Source organism: Rhodamnia argentea, chromosome 6 (assembly GCF_020921035.1).
Source record: "Rhodamnia argentea isolate NSW1041297 chromosome 6, ASM2092103v1, whole genome shotgun sequence".
Classification (NCBI taxonomy): Eukaryota; Viridiplantae; Streptophyta; class Magnoliopsida; order Myrtales; family Myrtaceae; genus Rhodamnia; species Rhodamnia argentea.
The window spans coordinates 20,513,855-20,533,913 of NC_063155.1; the positions used below are offsets into that span (position 1 = coordinate 20,513,855).

Here is a 20,059-nt window from a genome sequence, read left to right on the forward strand (position 1 = left end):
TAAGCCGGATGGTGAGATCATAGACCCCGAGCACGACTCCGACCCCGACCCCGACCCGGTTGAGGAAAATATTATTGAGCCTTCTTTAGAGCGTTCGTTGGCTTCTGATTGCGACCCTTCACCATGACTTCGAGGATTCGTAGACTTTTGATAGGTACCGACATGGATTTTTGGGAGTAAATGAAAACTTAACCCTACCCGACCCCCGTACCTTTTAGAATGTCTTAGATAGCCGCCCCGAAGAATAGGGTTGTACTTGACCGTAGCTCCGTAGGGTTAATAATCATCTGCTTTTGATATTGTATTGACAGTTGTTCTTGTATATGACTGATGTTGTTGATCTTATTTCTATCCCTACTATTTTCTTGATTTGAGAGAGTTCGCGTTACTGCATGCGCGTTAGGGTATCGTTGGTCAACAGTGTACCTGGGACATTATATTTTATGACCGGAGGCGTTTTGGTAGGGATGTGAAAAAAAAAAAAAAGAAATTTATCCCCTAATCTCAAGCACAATGTATCTTTTGGAGAGCAAATCTAGGTAGCAACCATAGTAATGAAGGAAACTATAACTCTTTTCTTTTTGGCCATTATTTAAATATGATTGCTTTATCGAGTGCTTTTGGACACTTATTGAGCAATCGACAACGTAATTTTTGGAGCTCTCAATGCATTGTGCTCTCGTGTAACGGCGTATAATGGTGGGCCGATACAGTCAATGGTTGCAATGTCATTCGGTCTACATAAACTAACATCATGATGTAACTTCCTCCTTTTTTTTTTATAATGGCAGGGGTTTCGTGAGGCTGCATTAATGAAACCATGATGCCATATGATCTATGCGATGCATGATGATGATGATGGATGGATGGATACATGTAGGAATCATGTCATGTGAGTGGTGAGAGAGAACTGATGTGATGAACAATAATGGAGAGCAGGAGGCGGGCCCACTTCTTTACCTTGGGAGTTGCGAGTGCTTTGGAGGCTTTCATGATGCCAAGACTTGGTCCCACGTCCGACCAACTTGCTTCCCAGAAATTAAGGAAAAATATATGAAATTAAAGAGAAACAGACTTTGAGTGCAAAAAAGGACGAACGAATGGGAGCGTTGAAATATTTAATTACCAACGGTTGAGGTTTGGGACGGCAACACTCCTGTTTTAAGAATCAGTCTTTTGACTAGAAATCAATTTTTCTACTTCTACTTCTACTTCTACTTCTGAATAGAAATTAATTTTCTACTTCTAAATAGAAGTAATTTTATTTTGTTTCTTCAAATAGTTTCAAAAATAAAAAAATAAAGTTACGTAACCAAATAAATTTTTGCTCCAAAAGTTATATTACTAAATGAATTTCTGTTCCAGAAGTATTTTGTGAGTATAAATTTTACTCCAAAAGTGTCATCGTGCCACCATATAGAACATTAAACAAAGACCCAAACGAACGAGGAAGGAAAAGGAGATGGGTATAGACCACGATCTATTGCGTCAAAGTCCAATTTGCTATGCAAGTGGATTGAAGAGATGCTCACTAAGACAAAAGCCATCTCGATCTAATTGGAGTATTTTAATGCTTAAAAAGTCTATTGACTCGGTGTTCGGTGATGCTTACAGCTTCTTCCAAATGGGGGTAAGGTATTGGTATACTGTCGACTCCTAATTTAGCTAAGTTTGCTTTAAATGTGAATTCTTTTTTATTCAAAGAGATCTGCTCTTGTTGTTAACTTATCGTCGAGTGGGTTTACATTTGTTTGACATCATATTCGAGAAAGCAAGGGAAAAGTACCAAAAAAAGCCCTAGAACTATTGCATTGGTACCAATTCATTCTTAAATCTTTCAATCAAACCAATTTAGCACAAATTTTTTCTGTATTGATACAAATTCAGTCCATCCGGCCAATTTTTTACTTGAAATTACCGACGTGATTTGCAACTTTAATTTAAGTACACTTCAAAAAATTCAAAAATTAAAATAAATCATCCATGTCTCATCTTTTAATTTCATCCCACGAAATCTTACAAAATAAAAAAAAAGGTTAGCACAAATCATGTCTCATCATTTTTTTTTAGAAAGATAGGATTTTCTAGAAATCCTATCTAATTGATTGCATTAAAGAAAATCTTTTTAAATCCATTCTAAATTTAAAAAAATGTAGACATAGAGTAAAAAATTTTCTTAAAAATTTTGGGAATTAATGCAGATTAAATCCAAAAATCATAAGTCATTCTTAAACCAGTTCACCCTCATTTTTCGTTAATTTTTCATTTCGAAAACCACAAAAAAATACAAAAAATTCATAAAAGGAAAACCTAAAAAATTGCACCTTTGAACTTCAAGTCAGAATTCATAACATTTTTCATGAAATTGGTATCTAAAGGACATTAATAGAAATATTAGTGTAACCAAGTCATTCACTGAAATAAAGTATTTCTCCAAATACTTTATTGAGATTTCTAATCAACCTACCTATAATGATTAGTAGCGGCTCCAACATTCTCATCGGCACATTAATTACTTGAACCAAAGTTGCGATTTGGTGGGACTTGGGAAAGTTCTAGCTAGGTTAATTAATTTACTTAACCTAATAATCCAATAACCTGAGATTTTTAATTTTAAGTCGTAACATGGGGATAAGGTACCTAATGATTGTTCGAAACAGGACCTAATCATACTTTTTTCATTGCAACTCGTCATACAATAACAACCCTCTCTTCTTCACTACGTCATATTTTCCACTCTTTTCACACACAAGTTTGATAACACATTCAAGCTGAAATTCCAAAAGAGAAATTTAGTAATTGCTGAACTTGTTTATCTGTAACTTTCATATATATCCTAAAGGTATATTTGTTCTATATCCGACATCAATAATAGTGTGGGCAAATAATACCTCAAGTACAATAATCGTCATCACGCATCAAAGTGTCAAAGAACTATAAACCAGTGTTCTATCTTCATCAGCAATCAAATTTCGCCAGCAATCTTAAGGTATTATTTTCATGGGGATGGAGATAGTGGCTACATCAAGTACTCACATTCTTCACGGACAAGTACTAATGAGACTTTTGTTTCAGTTTACATGCTTGAGTCATCTTCCTCTAGGCATAATGATTATCTCATGCATGTTATAGTACTTGTAATGTGATATGATATTATGTGATGATCTTGGTAAGAAAGGCTGATGAAAGGAGTCCCTAGGAAGGATTCTCCATGCTCTACTAGGTCATCTATATAAACTTTTCGATCTTACACAAATCCTAGAGGCATTCGGAATGCCTTGGAGATCAAATACGATATTGACAAATAAGGTTCTAATGGATCTACTGCTTCAAAATATTTGAATTTATCATGATTGACTGAAAATCTGTCTCTAGGTAGAGGAACTTCAAATATTTGTTGTCAACCTTAAAAACCTTATGATTGAAGTTTCTGAACCTCATCAAGTTATTGCCATTATTCAAAATTGCCTTCAACTTGGAATTCTTGTCAAAAGAAACTTCTACACACCATTAAGAACCTGATTGTGGATAATTTGATAAAACACATTCAAATTGAGGAATGTTCTCAGGATCTTGAGGCTAATTACGTGAAAGAAGTTGCAAACAAGGTGCAATTATTTGAGAATGGCAACATTAGCAAAGACAAATAAAATAAGAAGTAAGCAAACCATTATATGGTCTGAAGTAAGCACAGAAATAATGGCATGAAAAATTTGATTCGGTGATTTTATCATAAGGACTTAAGCATAACAATGATAATAAGTGCATTTATTCAAAGTTTATTGAAGAGTATGCAGTTATAATCCACTTATAGGTAGATAAAATGCTAATGGTTGGTACAAGTAGACATTGCATTTACTACGAATATATATGGCATATATGAATCTAAAAATATCTATCTTCTCAATTTAAAAGGAAATATTTGGGAGGAATGGATACAATTTTAGATATCAAAGAGATCAAACATGCTCGGGATTGTGCTTTACGTCAATGCCACTATGCGAATAAAATAATTTAAAAATATCAGAATCTGAGAATTAAAGGGTCAAACGTACCATGTGATGTGTCAATTAAATTGATGAAAAATATTTTGGCAACATGTAGCACAATTAGAATATGCTAGTTCAATTAGAAGCCTGATATAAGCTATGCTTTGCACTAGACCAGATATAGTAATAATTCTAGTAGTGTGCACTGAAATGTCATAAGTAGAATTCTTGATCACTTAAAGAAATTGTTACATTATGATCTATTTCATGGAAAACAACCAACAATATTAGAAGGATATTCAGATGCTAGTCGAATAACTACCAATAATTGATAACGAGTCTACATCTAGATGGGTTTTCAAGCTTGCAAATGGTGCAGTTACTTGGGCATCAAAGAAGCGAACATGTATATCTCATTCCATGGTGGAATCGGAATTTATAACACTACCAGCAATTGGTAAAGAGGGTATATGACTCCGAAATTTGCTACTAGATAAAGGATTGTAGCCACAACTAATGGCAGGCATATCTTTATATTGCAATAGTGAGGAAACAATTTCTAAGGCATATAATAAAGTATAAAATGAAAAATATAGACATTGGCTTGCGACATGAGTATGTTTGACAACAATTACTAACGTAATTATTCCAATAATACATGTTCCGATGAATAATACTTGGCTGATCCATTCACTAAGGACTCTCGAGAGGTTTAGCTAGTAGTATTGCCGTAGGAATGGATCTTAGACCACTGAATAATAGCCAAGCATAGTGGAAACCCAACTTTACAGCCAAAGTTCAATCAATGGGCAACAAGAAGCTATTGTATCTTGATAATGATCAAGTACTGAGGAAACAGGATTGAGGCATAGGGTTAGTACTAAAATAAAGAGGAAGAGTGTAAGAAAACACTCTTAATGAAGTTCAAGGTTTTAGCGAGGCATGGCTTATATCAGGATTGGAGTACAGTAAAATAATAAAATCACAATTTGACCTCCAGCATCTTGAGAAAGCATAGGTTTCTAAATCATTTGATAACATGCAAAATAAGAATTGTTAGAAATTTATTTAGAAAAGACGAGAAAGCAAAAAAAATTATCTGAGGCGTATAAGCACTGTCCTTAAGGATAATTTCACCCCTCGGAATACGAAATTCGGTGCATAAGATTTCCAGCAGCTATTCTCCCAAGATACAATGACCTTATATATTCCGCACTAAATATTAGAAAGAACATGAACAACGTTATGCGTATAACCTAGTATGGAAAATAAGAGAAGGAAAGAAAATTTTCTTAGTAATACTTGTGTATATAGAGTCTTGAGAAATCGTTATATAGTCGTCGTAGAATGATGGATGATTTATAAAGAAATAAATCGCACGTTAGAAAGCCGTTATATGACCATCGTAAAATTGTTATACAACTATTATATATTAATGGAGGACAAAAAATGTTGCGAATCGATAACAGTAAAAAACGATTACAAAAATAATGAATTTTAATATTTCAAAACTTATTGAAATATCCAACAATCCCCGCATATTTCAAATGGTTTTGAAAACTAAAATAGAAAAAATGCTGGATTATTGGACCGTAATGCATCAGAACTGGTGCTTATTAGGATATGAACTAGCTCTAGAAAGAATGGAATATAATTTACGAAATCATTGGAGAAGTTTGAAACTTAAATAAACTAAAAATTTCTTTTTGTGAATTATAATTTTCACCTATCACATTACCCTCTCACAAGGTTTGTTGTTTAACGCGGCTTTACACTAATAGACCATGCGCGTGCTTGGTTTATTCATAAGTTCTTTAGAGATTTTCGCCAAAAATCAAATCTCATAGGAGCAGACCAACTCCACACTTATATAGGTGATTTCATTAAATATATTCTACAACTTAATACACCACTAACATTAGCTATGGACTTCATTAAGAGCTTAAGATGGACATAAATTTTGATAGTGCATCACAAGATCAATGAGTGACTTGTTATTACTAATATAAACCTAATTCATAGGATCACCAATCACATAGGTTGAGTTACCTTCATTGTTGATTTTCTTCAACTGGCTTAAGTCCCACTCCCCTCAATGAATAGTCAAAGGATCGGGCATATCTACTTTTGACTTCATATAATCAACAGACATAATTCTATCTCTAAACAAATGTTTTACCACATCATGTCTCAACAAAACGTGCCTCTTTTAACCATTGTAAAGTTTCATTCTTTACAATGGATAGCGCTTCTTGGCGATCATAATGCGTATGACACGTAACGTGTCGGTTTCATTCATTTTCCCAAGAACTTGAGTAGTTCTCGAATCACCAAGATAGATGTATTTTTCTCCTTCTTCTCCTATTAGAGTGTAGGAGGATAAAGCATTGTGTTTTCACATTTATGCTTGGTAGCACCCGATTCTACAACTCATTTTTGTTGCATTGGCCGCAAAATTAGCTTGGGAAATGATCATAACCATTACGTCTTCAGATCATCTACTTTAACCAAGTCGATTTTTGGTTTAGTAGGATTGTCATGTCCCCCTCAATTTTATTTGGCTGGTTTTCAAGTTATAGCACCTCCAAAAATGTGAACGCATATCCATATCTGAATCTTCTGTGGCCAATTGCTCTGATCTGACTAGATATTCTGTAATAATAGCTGCACTGAAATGGACACATGGAAAGAAGGGAAAAACTCCGTAGGACTTGATTACACAGATAGCGGAGAACTTCCAAACACTGTAGGCCACCTCTTGAATATTTCTCACACATATTAGAAACCTCGTGGCAAAAGAAATTCAGAAAAATTTCTTACAAAAGATATTAAAAACCATAAATGTGCACAGTAAAGTTCATGATTTGCTGTGGCACACTCATTTGAACTACTCCAACTTGGCCTTGAGCTAGATATACAATCGGGTATTGTGCTTCCCCAACGAGGGCGCTTTTGAGGCTAGAATAGCAACCAAGAGAAAATGATGCAACCCAGACAAAAGAACTTATAAAGAAAAATCAGCGTCTGAGGAAAATTCATTCAGCACTAGACTTAACAGTATGCAAATTCGTAAAGGCTAAACATGGGCACAAAGGTATTCAATTTCAATGACACACACTTAAAACTCAATCGAGCAGACATATGTCAGTATCGCCTTGTAATAAGATTGGGTCTAAAAGAACTCAAATACCTCACACGTGCGAAATAGCCATATAGTATCAAAAAAGGGCCTAGACTCAAGGGTATTTTGTCTATAACTTTTTATATGTTTTTTGTCTTTCTATCTTTTTTTTTTCCTTTTTCTGCTCTTTTAAAACTTAAAAAAAAAACAATGCAGGCAGCCCTCCCGCCTGTACCATTATTATGTTTTTAACTTGTACGTTTTTAATTTTTTAAAAAGCAGAACAAGGAAAAACACAAAAAAAATCAAAAAATAAATGACGCAAATGCCCTTGAGACCATGCCCTTTTTTGAGATTCAGGATCACTTCAAACACCCTTATTTGAAACCATTATGCCACTTCAATCCATTATTTGAAACAATGTCCATTTAGGACTTTTATTTGAGAAAATAATAGCACTTTAGGTCCTTATTTGGAATTTTTCTAAACTAAAATATTTTGAAGAAGACTTGCCGGTGGCCTCAATCAAGACAAGAATACTGAACTCATAAAAAAAGTATATACACGTAGAAAAAGATAGATGATTTTCCGCATTTTACATCTACTTTACTTGGCCAGTCACTACCATCAATGTCTTGAGTCTCAATTCTTCCCTCCACCACTAATGGACAAATATCGAGTAGGTTCTAGTCCTAGATCCGCTCCTTGTCTGCCAATATTAGCAGAAGGAAATAAATATACAAATAGAGGTGAGCAGAGGCAGGCAAACTTGGTGGAGATAGAGATGATGAGGAATGGGACCCTTAATTTAGATAATTTCGTCCTTTTAGTTTTAAATCCTCTAGAAGTGGATGGAGCAATTTAGTGGTGAATATAATGCCACCGTTTTTTTTTTAAATTGTTAGTATTTTAAAAAGATTTTGTTGTCAAGTCTTTCTGGATACTTTTTTTTTTTTTTGGGACGGTAGTCTTTCTAGATACTTGTTAAGCAATAGACAATGGAATTTTGAAACTGTCTGTGCACCCTGTTCTCGTATTATGTGAAATCAATGTCTAGAAATTGATTTATGAAAGTAAATATGCTGTTTTGACCCAAAAATAAAGAAATGTGGCTAAAGATGCTCGCTAACGAGCCATTTGACAAATTTACTCGGACCCTCTATGGCAATATATTAGATATGAGCAATTATTTATAAATCTAGTAGACATATTAAATTGAATTTGGATCGCTAGATTAGATGAGATCCATATGAGGTCAACCTTTTCCAATAGTTCGAATTCAGATTTTCGCAGATTAGGCTGATGGAACAATTATCATGGAACAATTATCATCAAAATTAAAAGGAGTGTTGCATCAAAGTCCATTTTCCACCGTAAGTGGAGAGAAGAGATGCCCACTAAGAACTTTAATGCTCAAAAAAGTCTTTGGTTCACATAGTACTTCAATGCTCAAAACGTCTTCGGTTCGCGCCATCTTTTGATGCTGTTGTCCTGGAAATAAGAACTTGTGTTTCCTCTCCATCGCGCGACGCCCACGCCCAGACCATATGAGAGTTGCTGGCCCTCAAGCGGCCAAATGTGTAAAGAAAAAAAAGAAAAGACATGAAAAAAATTTTTAAAAAAAATTGTCCACACTAGCTAGCGCTGACCGTGCTACATAGGACGGCTAACATCCACATTAGCGATTCCCATTCAAAATTGATCAGATAGACTTAATTGGCAAACTATAAAAATGCTTAAGTCTCAATTAGAAGAATTAAAAGGTTCATTACTATATTGACAAAAGTGCAATAGTTTTAAGACTTTTTGACAATTTCCCTTTTCGAAATCACTACCTAAACTACCAAACTTCTATGGTTGTGTTTCGTCATCTTAACATATTTATAGTTTTTCTCATGTTCAATTTTGTGTTTGAAGGATGGTAAATCTTGTAATGCACGGTACCACGTCAGGAATACAATGAATATGGTCAAGTCTAAATTACTTAAGCTCTGGAAACACTGAGGGAGCAGAGAATCTAATCAATCGGTAGTCAGAACAATGGGTCGATTTTGTCGGACTATTATCACTGATGTTACCCGGCGCGCTCCATTTGTAGAGATGACTAAGCTAGATGATTTTAAGAATAATCAAATGGGTCATATGCAGCGTATTTAAAAAAGGTTGATACACTCTTAGTATTCCAATTTAATATATCAATCTGACTATACTTTTATTATTTTGCTAGAAAGTAAAACAATCATCTGGAAAAAATACAAAAAAAAAAAAGTAATTCTATTGCATTTTTGCCAATTCAATCCTAAATATTTCAATTAGACTAATTTAGTCATAAACTTTTTGAATCTATGACAATTGAGTCTATCCAGCCAATTTAGACCAAACATTGTCGATGTGGATGTCGGCCGTTCTACGTGGCACGATGAGCGCAGACGTGGACATTTTTTAAATTTTTATAATTGATATAATTTTTATTATGTCATTTCTTTTTTCTTTTCGATTTTCTCTTTATTGGGGCCATGGCCGGCGAGGGCTGGCCTCGCCTGGGAGAGGGTGAGCACTGGTGAGGACGAGCCTGGCAAGCCTTGCCTTGGCCTACGCAGCATCATCCGTGATACATACTTTTGTTGCCATGCCCACCGCGAGTGGCATCGAGAGTCCCCAGATTCTACTACTCTCAGAGTTGAGCAATGCAGATCCTCGATTCGTAGTGGATGACGAGCTCTTGGTGACTTTGCCCCCTAAATCGATCATGATGTGGTGGCCTCCTAAGTCGGTCGCCCTTGCTTAGGCAAGGCCAACCCTTGCAAAGGCAACTTCCGGCAAGGGCTCCTCGAATTGGATTAACTAGTTCCTACAACAATACAATTTCAAAATCGTGTTGATAGAACGATAAGAATATCATGGGTGCCCCACCAACATCGACCTACTGACGAAGCATGCACCTTATCGAAAGAGGCTCGTATATCATCCAGACACAAGACGCAACTCACTCTTCGCCATAACGAGTGTTCCCTCGACCCTAAGAAGGATACACTTGGCCTATAAGGAGTGCACTTAACTTGAATGAGAATGTATATCATCATGAGAAGCGTGCAACTCACCGTGAGGAGGGTGCACTTTGAGCTCATCCTAAAGAAAAAACGAGCAATTTACTGTGAGGAGGGTGCACTTTGAGTACATCCTAAAGAGCATGCACCTTATTTAGAATAGGACTGCATCTCAACGGAAACCCTGTAAATTTTTCCGTGAACAAGAAGTAGTGTGCGAAGGAGAGGAAGAAGGGAATCAAACGTCATTCTCTCTCTACCCTCTTCACCATGTGTTGTTGCAGGCCCCATGTGCAAAGCATGGAAAGAACAACAATAACATACAAAATATAAGTAAAATAGCAAACAAGAACGGAAAGTAATATTAATGGGAAGAGACAGAGATAGTAGTAAATAAATTATTTGTGCAAAAAGAGCAATGAAAATAGAGAAGAAATATATGAATTATAAATCTTTGAATCCCGCTTCTTTCTTTCGATGCTTTTCACACGGGGCCTGCATCTGGGGATGGTGGAGAGGGTAGAAAGGGGATAACGTTTGATTTATGTGTAAAAACGTATGACGGAAGGGTAAGCATCAACGGCCGAGGTTTAGTAATGACAATCCAGCGATTTTAAAACCTCAAACAAAGACCCAAACGGCGAGATACAGAGAGGTGATGGTTATAGTCTATCGACCATGGAGCTCGGTAGCCTAACCTTAGTTAAGGACTTCACTGAGGACCAGTCAATTCCTTGGGGGCAGTTGAAAACTTGGTAGCAGATAGCTCCAAGTCGTCACCGGCCAAAACTAAATAAAAAAGAAAGACAAGAACAGGGGACATATAAACAATCAAGTAATATCAGTTGACCCGACAGAATGTGTATCTAATTCTCAATTCTTTACTCCACCTCCGCCGCTGATGACTAGGTAAGGTGGGCACGTTGAGGAATGGGACGCTCAATTCGCGATTTTTGTGTCTAACTAGAGTACTTTAATGCTTAAAATACGGAACTTTGATGCTTTTGTCCTGAAGAAAAGAACTTTCATTTCCTCTCCTCTCAGAACCACTGTTTCCAAACCATCTGCGCACTCTTGTTTAATCCCTCTGCCGCACCTGAACCAAGCCATGCCCATCGCCGAGCTCTTTCTTGGCGCCTTTCTGCAGGTGCTGTTTGATAGGTTGGCCTCTCCCCGGCTGCTCAACTTTGCGCGGCGCGAGGGGATCGATAAGCTGCTGAATAAATGGGATAAGTGGCTGACCAGTATCGACCAGGTGCTGGTTGATGCAGAGGACAGGCAACTGACTGGCGATCGCAGGGTGAAGTCGTGGCTTGAAGATCTCAGGGACTTGGCCTACGACATCGAAGACTTGCTTGATGAGTTCGCCACAAAATCCGCTGAAAACAAGATTAGCAATCCCCTTTCCCTACTTCCAAGTTGTTGCTTCAGATTGAGCCCGAGAGCAATTATGCTCGACTGCAAAATGAGATCCAAGGTAGAAGATATGGACGGCAGATTACAGGAGATCATAACTCGGAAAGATAGTCTTAACCTTAGAGAGAATAATGGGCAACGATCAGTACACTGCCGAACGGATAAGCTGCTTCCCACTACGCATTTGCCCGAGCCTTGTTTTGTTAGTAGGGAGGTCGAAAAAACGGAGATCCTCATATTACTGACCGGAGAAGAAGACAATACAACATGTGCGGATCTACAAGTGGTTCCCATAGTAGGGATGGGGGGTGTTGGGAAGACAGCTTTAGCTCAGCAAGTCTATAATGATGCTAGAGTCACTAGCTATTTTGAGAAAAAAGCTTGGGTTTGCGTTTCCGATGAATTCGATGTGCTTGCTATTACAAAGAGAATCCTAGAGGCAACCAGTGGCCATTGGTCATGCGAAGGTAAGGACCTAAATTGGATTCAAGATAAGCTCAAGGAAAGTATTTCCGGGAAGAAGTTTCTTGTCGTGTTAGACGATGTTTGGAACGAGAAGTATGGACACTGGACTTCCCTCTTGAAGCCTCTTCAATCGGGAGCAAAGGGAAGCAAAATAATCGTCACAACTCGTAACCACCATGTTGCTTCAATAGCCGGTGCTCCACCGAAAACTCTCAACGAGTTGTCCCTAGATGCTTGTATGACTTTGTTTGCATTTCATGCTCTTGCAGTCAAAAATTTCGATAATCATCCCGATCTTGAAGTACTAGGTCGGAAAATAGTTGAAAAATGCAAGGGGTTGCCATTAGCCGTGAAGACATTGGCTGGGATGCTACGGAATGAAGTCAATCCCCATACATGGGAAGCTATATTGAACAGCAAAATTTGGGACCTACCAACAGAGAGAAATGAGATCCTTCCGGCTTTAAAACTTAGCTATCTTCATCTCCCTTCCAATCTGAGGAGATGTTTTGCTTACTGTGCTATATTTCCCAAGGACTATGAAATCCAACGAGATGAGTTGATTCATTGGTGGATTGCAGAGGGCTTGGTTGAGGGAAAAGAAGGAAAGAATTGCTGGAATGCAGGTTTGGATAATTACAACGAGCTAGTAGCTAGATCTTTATTTCAAAAGTCGAGTAGCAATGGATCACGATTCTTGATGCATGATCTTGTGAATGACCTGGCAAAGCTAGTTGCAGGTGCAACCCATTTTAACTCTGGGGAGTTTGAGTTCGAGAGTGATCACACTAATGCGTCTTCAGCTCGTCACGCTTCATTCATTCCCACCTATCAGATTGTGCCAGAAAGACTCAAGATATATCATCGAATGCGGGGACTCAGGAGCTTCATATCGTTAGAGAAGCAATATTGTACTTCCTTTGTGTCCCAGAAAGTGCTATCTGACCTCTTGTCAGAATTGAAGTACTTGAGGTTGCTTTCATTAAGTCAATATCGCATCAGCGAGGTACCGGATTGCATCAGCAAACTGAGGCACCTAAGGCACCTTAATCTGTCACATACTTATATTGAAACACTTCCAAAGTCAATTGTTGCATTGTACAACTTAGAGGCTTTGATGTTACGGGGCTGTTACAAACTTATCGAATTACCTGAAAGTTTGGAGAAATTGATCAATCTAAGAGTTCTCGACATCACCGACACTCCAAACCTAAGAGCAATGCCATTGTGTATAGGTAATTTGGTGGGTCTTGAGATGTTGTCCAAGTTTGTATTGCGGGTAGAGAAAGGATCGAGGTTGAAGGAGTTAAAAAGCCTTGATAACCTTGAAGGGGAACTGTGCATCTCTGGTTTGCATATGGTTCGAGAAGCCAGAGATGCCAACGATGCCAATTTACGCATGAAGAAGGGAATATGCAGATTGGCCATGCAATGGAGTGAAGATTTTGCAAATTTCCGGAACGAAGAGCTTGAAACAGAGGTCCTCGACTTTCTTCTCCCTCACCAAAACCTTGAAATTCTCACGATATCATACTTTGGCGGCCTACAATTCCCATCGTGGTTGGGAAGTGCCTCTCATGTTAACATAGTGCGTTTACGTTTACATGGGTGCCGTAGGGCCAAAGCATTGCCATCACTTGGGCAGTTATCCTTGCTGAAAGAATTGTACATCGAAGGTCTAAATGCTATATGCACGGTAGGGCCAGAATTTTATGGAGCTAAGTGTCCTTTTCCATCCCTAACAAATTTGGAATTCAGGGACATGCCATTATGGGAGAACTGGTCTCATAGCATCAGCACTGAAGAAATAGAAGCTTTATTCCCCCGTCTTGGTCATCTAGTCATTCGGGATTGTCCTATGTTGATTGGAAGATTGCCTAATCAACTAAACTCCCTCATAAAGCTCGAAATCAACTCATGCCCGCGTATGGATGCCTCGCCCTCTATCATTAGCCTTCCATCTCTTAATGAGTTAAACTTTGGAGGTTGTAACAAGGGGTTGTTGAAGAGTTTGGTAAACCTGACATCTCTGACCGCTCTTGTCATAGAAGATGTCGCTGAACTGATTTGCTTGAATCATGGGTTTACAAGCTCCTTGATCAACCTGGAGAAGTTGGAGATCGGACATTGTGAAAATTTATTTTACTTGTGGCAAGACAGAGATATAATTCGGAATCTCGCTTGTCTGAAGAGCTTAGTCGTCAAACGTTGTCCAGAATTGGTGTCCTTTGTGGCTGGAGATGAAGATGTAGAGCTGCCAGTCAACCTCGAGACTATCGAAGTGGCAAGTTGTGTCAATTTAGAGAAGCTCCCAAGCAAGATGCATACCCTCTCCTCTCTTAGAGGCTTGACCATCTATGAGTGTCCGAAACTCGTATCCTTCCCGGAAATAGGTATACCGACCTCAGTGATATCATTGAGTGTCACAGGGTGCGAGATGCTGCGATCTTTACCCATAGGACTAAGTACTCATGCGGAGGAACGAAACGGCAGGGGCAGCGGTAGAAATAACCACGTTGACATGACGTCTTGTCTGCAAGAATTGAGAATCTGGCGATGCGATTCTCTGCCAGCCTCTCCATTCGGCGAGGGTAGATTTTTACCAGCGACCCTCAGGACACTTGAAATTGTGAGATGCAGGGGAGTGGAGTCGCTTGCGGAGATCAATGTAGACCGTCTGCAGTCGCTTCGAGTGATTGAAATTAGGGGCTGCGAGAATTTGAGAAGCTTACCCCAGGACCTGCACACATTGCCCCGTCTCACTTCCTTGGAAATGGCCGATTGTCCTGCTTTGGAGCTGGAGTGCTTCCCTCCTCTTCCACCTGGCATCTCGAGCTTTTATCTTAAGGGGTGTCCGAAGATAAAAGCGTTACCAACTCAGTTGCATCGACTTAGATGTCTGCGTGATCTGTCAATGTTTGGCTGTGAGAGTATCACGCGCTTTCCCCATGGAGGATTGCCGCCCCAGCTAGAGACACTAGAGGTACGGAATTGCAGGAATATGAAGCAGCCGGTGAGGGACTGGCTGACCCCCCTCACCTCCCTTGAAAAGCTGAGGATCGATGGCAGCGCGGGAGGAGTGGGAGAGGAGGAGGATCTTCAGCTCCCGCTCCCTTCCTCTCTGCTCCGTCTCTATATCTATGATATGGGGAATGTGGAAAGACTGTCCGGCAGTCTCCCTCCCTCCCTCCAGAAATTATATATTGCAGGATGCCCGAAGCTGAGGGAGTTGCCCCAGGATGGCCTCCCTCCCTCCCTAGAACAACTCGCGATCCAAAGATGTGGGATTCTGGAGGAGCGATGCGCAAAACGGACCGGCTGCTATTGGCCCCTCATCCGGGAAATCCCACAACTTGACATTTAAATGGGTGTAATATCTGAGCTGAACTATCATCGATCCAGCAAAAATGTCATAAAAAACCAGGATGTTGTTGGCGGACCAGTTGCATTAGAATTTGGATTCTCAGCTTATTTCTGCATTCTAGCGGTTCTCTGCACTCATCCAATTCTTTTGTTCTCACCACGCTCAGTCTCGTTCTCCAAGATTTTCTCCATCTTGCTTGCCTCGCAGATTACATTGGACTTCCATGGGTGAAGTTTGTCGGTATGACCGGGCGACCTATGGAAAGTTCTGTGTACCCTTTCCTTCACCATTACATCACCGGTATTAAGTCTAGGACGAGTTTCGGAAGGGGGAGCCTGGATGTGAGATTGCTCCTCATCGTAGAGAAGAAGGGACGTGCAGGCTTTCTTGTTAAGGTCATGGCTTTTGTGGAAACTTTTCCATGATTAGTTGGTTCTCAAATTTATCAAGAGGATAGGTATGTATATGTTCTCCTTCCCCGTTCAATAAGTGTCTGCCTTTCCTGGATCTACAATGCACTAGGTGAATCTAAAGTCTGCACGGTGTTTAATATGATACACAGAGCAAAGACGAGTTTGACTATGTCTGAGAGTTGCATCACATCGAAAATAATGTAGCTCAAAACTTCAGGTGGATAGAGTAAGTTCATGTCATGTTAACGGCAGTTGGGTGCTTTCAATCGCCTTTCCTGTTTTACTCTGGAAGCTCCGTTTGAACACATTTACTAAGTTGTGGAACTTACCCGACTACTTTCCCTCATATCTCTGATTCTGATATGCGAAAATTACTCTTGCAGAATTTGCTAGAAGTGGAAGGAACTCGGTACTTTCTGTCTGCATTTTTCCGAGCATACTGTGAGGCACGTCGAAATCTGTGGGGGAAACGGATTTATCGCGCCCAACCCTTGCATTCCAGCATTTTGCTCACCATCCAAGATTAAGGAACGAGTTAGTCAGTTTGAGTACAGACACGAATGAAGGCGTTTCGCATCCTGAATAGCACTCAATGAAATCTTTGCTCATTTTTCATTTTGATAACTATTCGTATTCTGCTTCATGGAATCACACATGCATAGCCCTGGAGTCGCTGGTTGGCAAAGTTTCAAGGTGAGTAGATTTGTTCTGCTTTTTCTTTTGATTGGCTGTTTAAGAGGCGTGTAATGATCATGGGCTATATTTAGAATCCACAACGAATCTCTTCTGAAAGATTAGCAAATTGTTTGCATTCTACTTGTTTTGTTAAATTTCCAGCAAATTGTCTGCATTCTACTTGTTCATTCCTGGCATTTTATCAAAGCAGATGTCAATGGTTCAAAATTTCTTGTCTATTATGTTGTGGGTGATCATTGCCGCTGTTATCCCATTGACTTGATTACGCCCACATTCTGTTGTGCGTGTGTGAGGGATTGGTTCTATGCAAGGGGAGTGTTGGGTTATACGTTATATATACATTGTTTGGCACGTTTCCTAACAGTAGAAGCTTTTAAGAAATGCATTTGTCTGACATGCAGCAATCAAATTAAACCGCATGACCAATCAGCCAACCCAATGTTCCTGTTTGGTTCTTGCTTCTAGTTATTTTGGATGACATGGAGGACTTTCAGACAATCTCATAGCATCATCAAATTACAACAAGATTTAAAGCTTGGTCAGTTAAAAGCCGCTCATATGCCGGGGAACTTCATCTTACTAAACCTGTTGTCTGCTTGACTATTAGTGTCAACTCTTTTTGTTGTCCGAGAAAGTAATTGAAATGGTCGTGCGAAAGTGTAGAGCTTTCCTTGGGAAGGGAGATCCCGATGAGTTAGCTGGGACACTGTCTGTCTTCCTAAGCAGTTTGGGGGCTCGGCATTCGAAGACTGGATTTGGGAAATCTTGCTTGTATTTTGAAGTGTCTGTGAAGTATTTTGTTGAGATGTGGTTCTCTATGTTATGCCTGGCTGTATGGGTAGCATCTTGACTGTAAACCGGATGCTACTTATTACGCTTGGAAGAAGTTATTAAGAGTCGGAAAACTTTGGAACGCCGTATTAGATATAGAGAGGGTAATGGAGATAATATTTCTCTTTAACATGATTTGCGGCACCATGCCGGGATCTTTGTGGATCATTTCTCGTAGGGGAGTAACTTATGACCCTTCTCTTCCTCCGCAGGCCAAAGTATCTGCTGTAATTTGAAGCTCTCATTGGAAGTGGCCCGCTGCTCCGGTCTGAAGAGTTGGTTCCCATCCAAGCTGCAGTTTGTTGGGTGATTTTTCCTAGTTCCTCAGCTGCAGACAAAGTTGTATGCACAGCTTCTTCAAATGGTTGCCTTTAACTCTTTTGTTGCTTGGGAGATTGTCAGAAACAAGAGTGCTAATGTTGAGAGGCACAAAGTTGTGTAGTTCTCCCCTAATGTGCCAAGATCTGGCTTTATTTCTGGTTTATGAGAGGATTGACAGTTCGTCTGTTTGGGAGTACTAGATCTCTCTTCTTGTTCTGTAATCTAGGCTCCGTTTGTTTCATAGAAAATGAGTCGTTTCTAGAAAATATTTTCCATGAAGTCAATTTCCAAGAAAATAACTATTTTCCGGTGTTTGGTTGAAATATGAAAAAGATCAGGAAAATATTTTATGGTGTTTGGGATGGGAAATTGGATTTAATTTTCCTCCATGCACTTCATTTAATAATTTATTATTTTTTTCATTTTTTTCATGTTTATTTTTTAAAATTAAATTTTAATATTTTTAGTTATTTATCTTTTTTTCCTTTTTTTCTCCTTCCTCTTTTCTCTCTTTCTTTTTAATGTTTTTCCCTTTTTTCAATTACGGTTTTACGCCGGTCCACCGCCCCGATGACAGGCGGCGACCGCCTGCAGCAATGCCTAGCATCGCGCAAGGCTAGCGACCACCGGCTCGCGCTTGCGCAAGGGGTAGGTGGCAGGTGGCCCGGCCTCGATCAAGGCCGGCGACGGTCACCTAGCCTGGCTCGAGGTCGATGAAGCTAGTCCTCACCTAGCCGACCACTAGCAACACTTGTGGCCGGCCGACCGCGAAGAAAGAATACTAAAAAAAATAAAGAAAATTAAAAAATAAATTTCATCCAAAAAATAAAAAATAAAATTGTTGAATTTTGAAAAAATAAATAAAAACGGTTGGATCCAAGACCTATTTTTGTGGATACTAGAGATGATAGCCTCATTTGGAGTGGTCACCCCTCTGGAGTTTTCTCGGTATCTTCAGCTTGGAACCTTATTAGGTCCCCAGGTCACATAGCTCATTGGCACCCCCTCGTTTGGGATAAGGCCTTAACTCCACGGGACTCCTTTATTATGTGGCTAGCTTCGCATAATCGTCTGCCGACTCAAGTGCTACTTCTTCGACATAGAAGGATAGATGAGGGCTCTTGTGCTTTTTGCCGCAATACACCGGACTCGGTGGATTATCTATTCTTTGGTTGCTCTATCACTTCTCAACTGGCTTCTACTTGGGCATCTAATTGTTTACTACATTGGCGTAACCGACCATGGCATGATTTTATGAGATGGGCAAAGACACATCTCGGTGGCCCCTCTTTTGCTCACACGATTGCAAGGTTTGCTCTTGGTGGCCTCTGTCATATTATCTGGACCACGAGAAATGATATTCTTTTCCGGAATAAGCAACTCTTTCTTCCGGCAATGATCTTCCACCTAACTAAACTTGTCAAGGATAAAGCGTTATCTTTGGGATGCATTCGAGATCATCCGCGCAATGCACGTATTCAGAATAACTGGGGGCTATCTTACGCTATTTTTCAAATGCCCCCTTAACGGACTTCTCACCGCTGCATCAATGCTACCGACCGCTGTATCTATATGCTGGCACCCGCACGTAATCCACCCGGTGCCCGAAGGATGTTGCTGTGCTTGTGGATGCCTTTATCCCTACTTCTAGCACCTGAATGCTGCCTTGTTGAACTCTGCTGCTGGCGTTCTGCTTACTTGTTGCTGCTGGGTTTTATTGTTGGTTACTTGTGCTGCTGGGTTTTGGTACTATATCCACTGTTGCTGCTTCCTTGGACTCCGCCTTGCCCCCCTGTGTAGTCGATGCTGCCCTGTGGGGTCCTAGTTCTTGGGGCTGTTCTTGTTGCTTCGCTTCGCCTTTTTGTTTACCTTCCCTCCCCCTCTTGTTTTCTTTTTGCTTCCCTGTTTGTTTTTCTAGGCTTCCCCACCCCCGTTAGCTGGTGGTGCTTCTGCTGTCTTGCTTCCCTTTTGGCCTTCTTTTGGTCTCTTTTACTTTTTCTTGTTTCCTTTTGCTTGTATCCATCCCTGCTCCCGCTGGTGTTTGGTTTTGCTAGGCTGGCGCCTTGGCTCATTATCTACACCGGGTGGTCCTCCAATCTGCTCTGCTGCTGTTTATCGGATGCTCTTTTTGATTCGCCTTGGTTCCTCTTTCACCTGTTGGACTTCTTCTGCGCCATCCCGTGTCCAGCCCTGCTACTTATTGGATCTTGCTGATCTCCCTTGTTCTTCTTTGTCTTTATTTTATTTTTCTTCTTGCTGGTTGGTCCGTACATTTGCCCCCCTCTGTTTTGGGGTTTTTTTCAAGGCTCGGTTGCCCCTTTTTTCCTGGCTTTGGGTGTTCTCGGACCCGTGTTTGTCTTGTACTCTCTGGTCTCACACGCCGCATCTCTCCATTG

At 39.8% G+C, this 20,059-nt stretch overlaps 2 protein-coding genes across 3 annotated transcripts in view; both read left to right on the forward strand.

Moving 5' to 3' along the window:
• Positions 1-17,824, forward strand: part of LOC125315459 (putative disease resistance protein At3g14460) — a 707,586-nt gene extending 689,762 nt beyond the window's left edge. Inside the window, exons 1-2 of one of the 2 annotated variants that reach the window (XR_007198729.1) lie at positions 16,255-16,508; positions 17,555-17,824. The gene's annotated coding sequence lies outside the window, so the exon portion shown is untranslated. Of the gene's footprint in view, positions 1-16,254; positions 16,509-17,554 lie in introns of those variants that run through there. The other variant, XM_048280542.1, reaches the window with a different exon arrangement.
• LOC115734345 (putative disease resistance RPP13-like protein 1) overlaps positions 11,187-20,059 on the forward strand; it is a 30,352-nt gene continuing 21,479 nt past the window's right edge. The window contains exon 1 of the mRNA XM_048280525.1: positions 11,187-11,520. Within this exon, the coding sequence (XP_048136482.1) occupies positions 11,266-11,520 (255 nt within the window). The 5' untranslated portion in view covers positions 11,187-11,265. The remainder of the gene's footprint in view (positions 11,521-20,059) is intronic.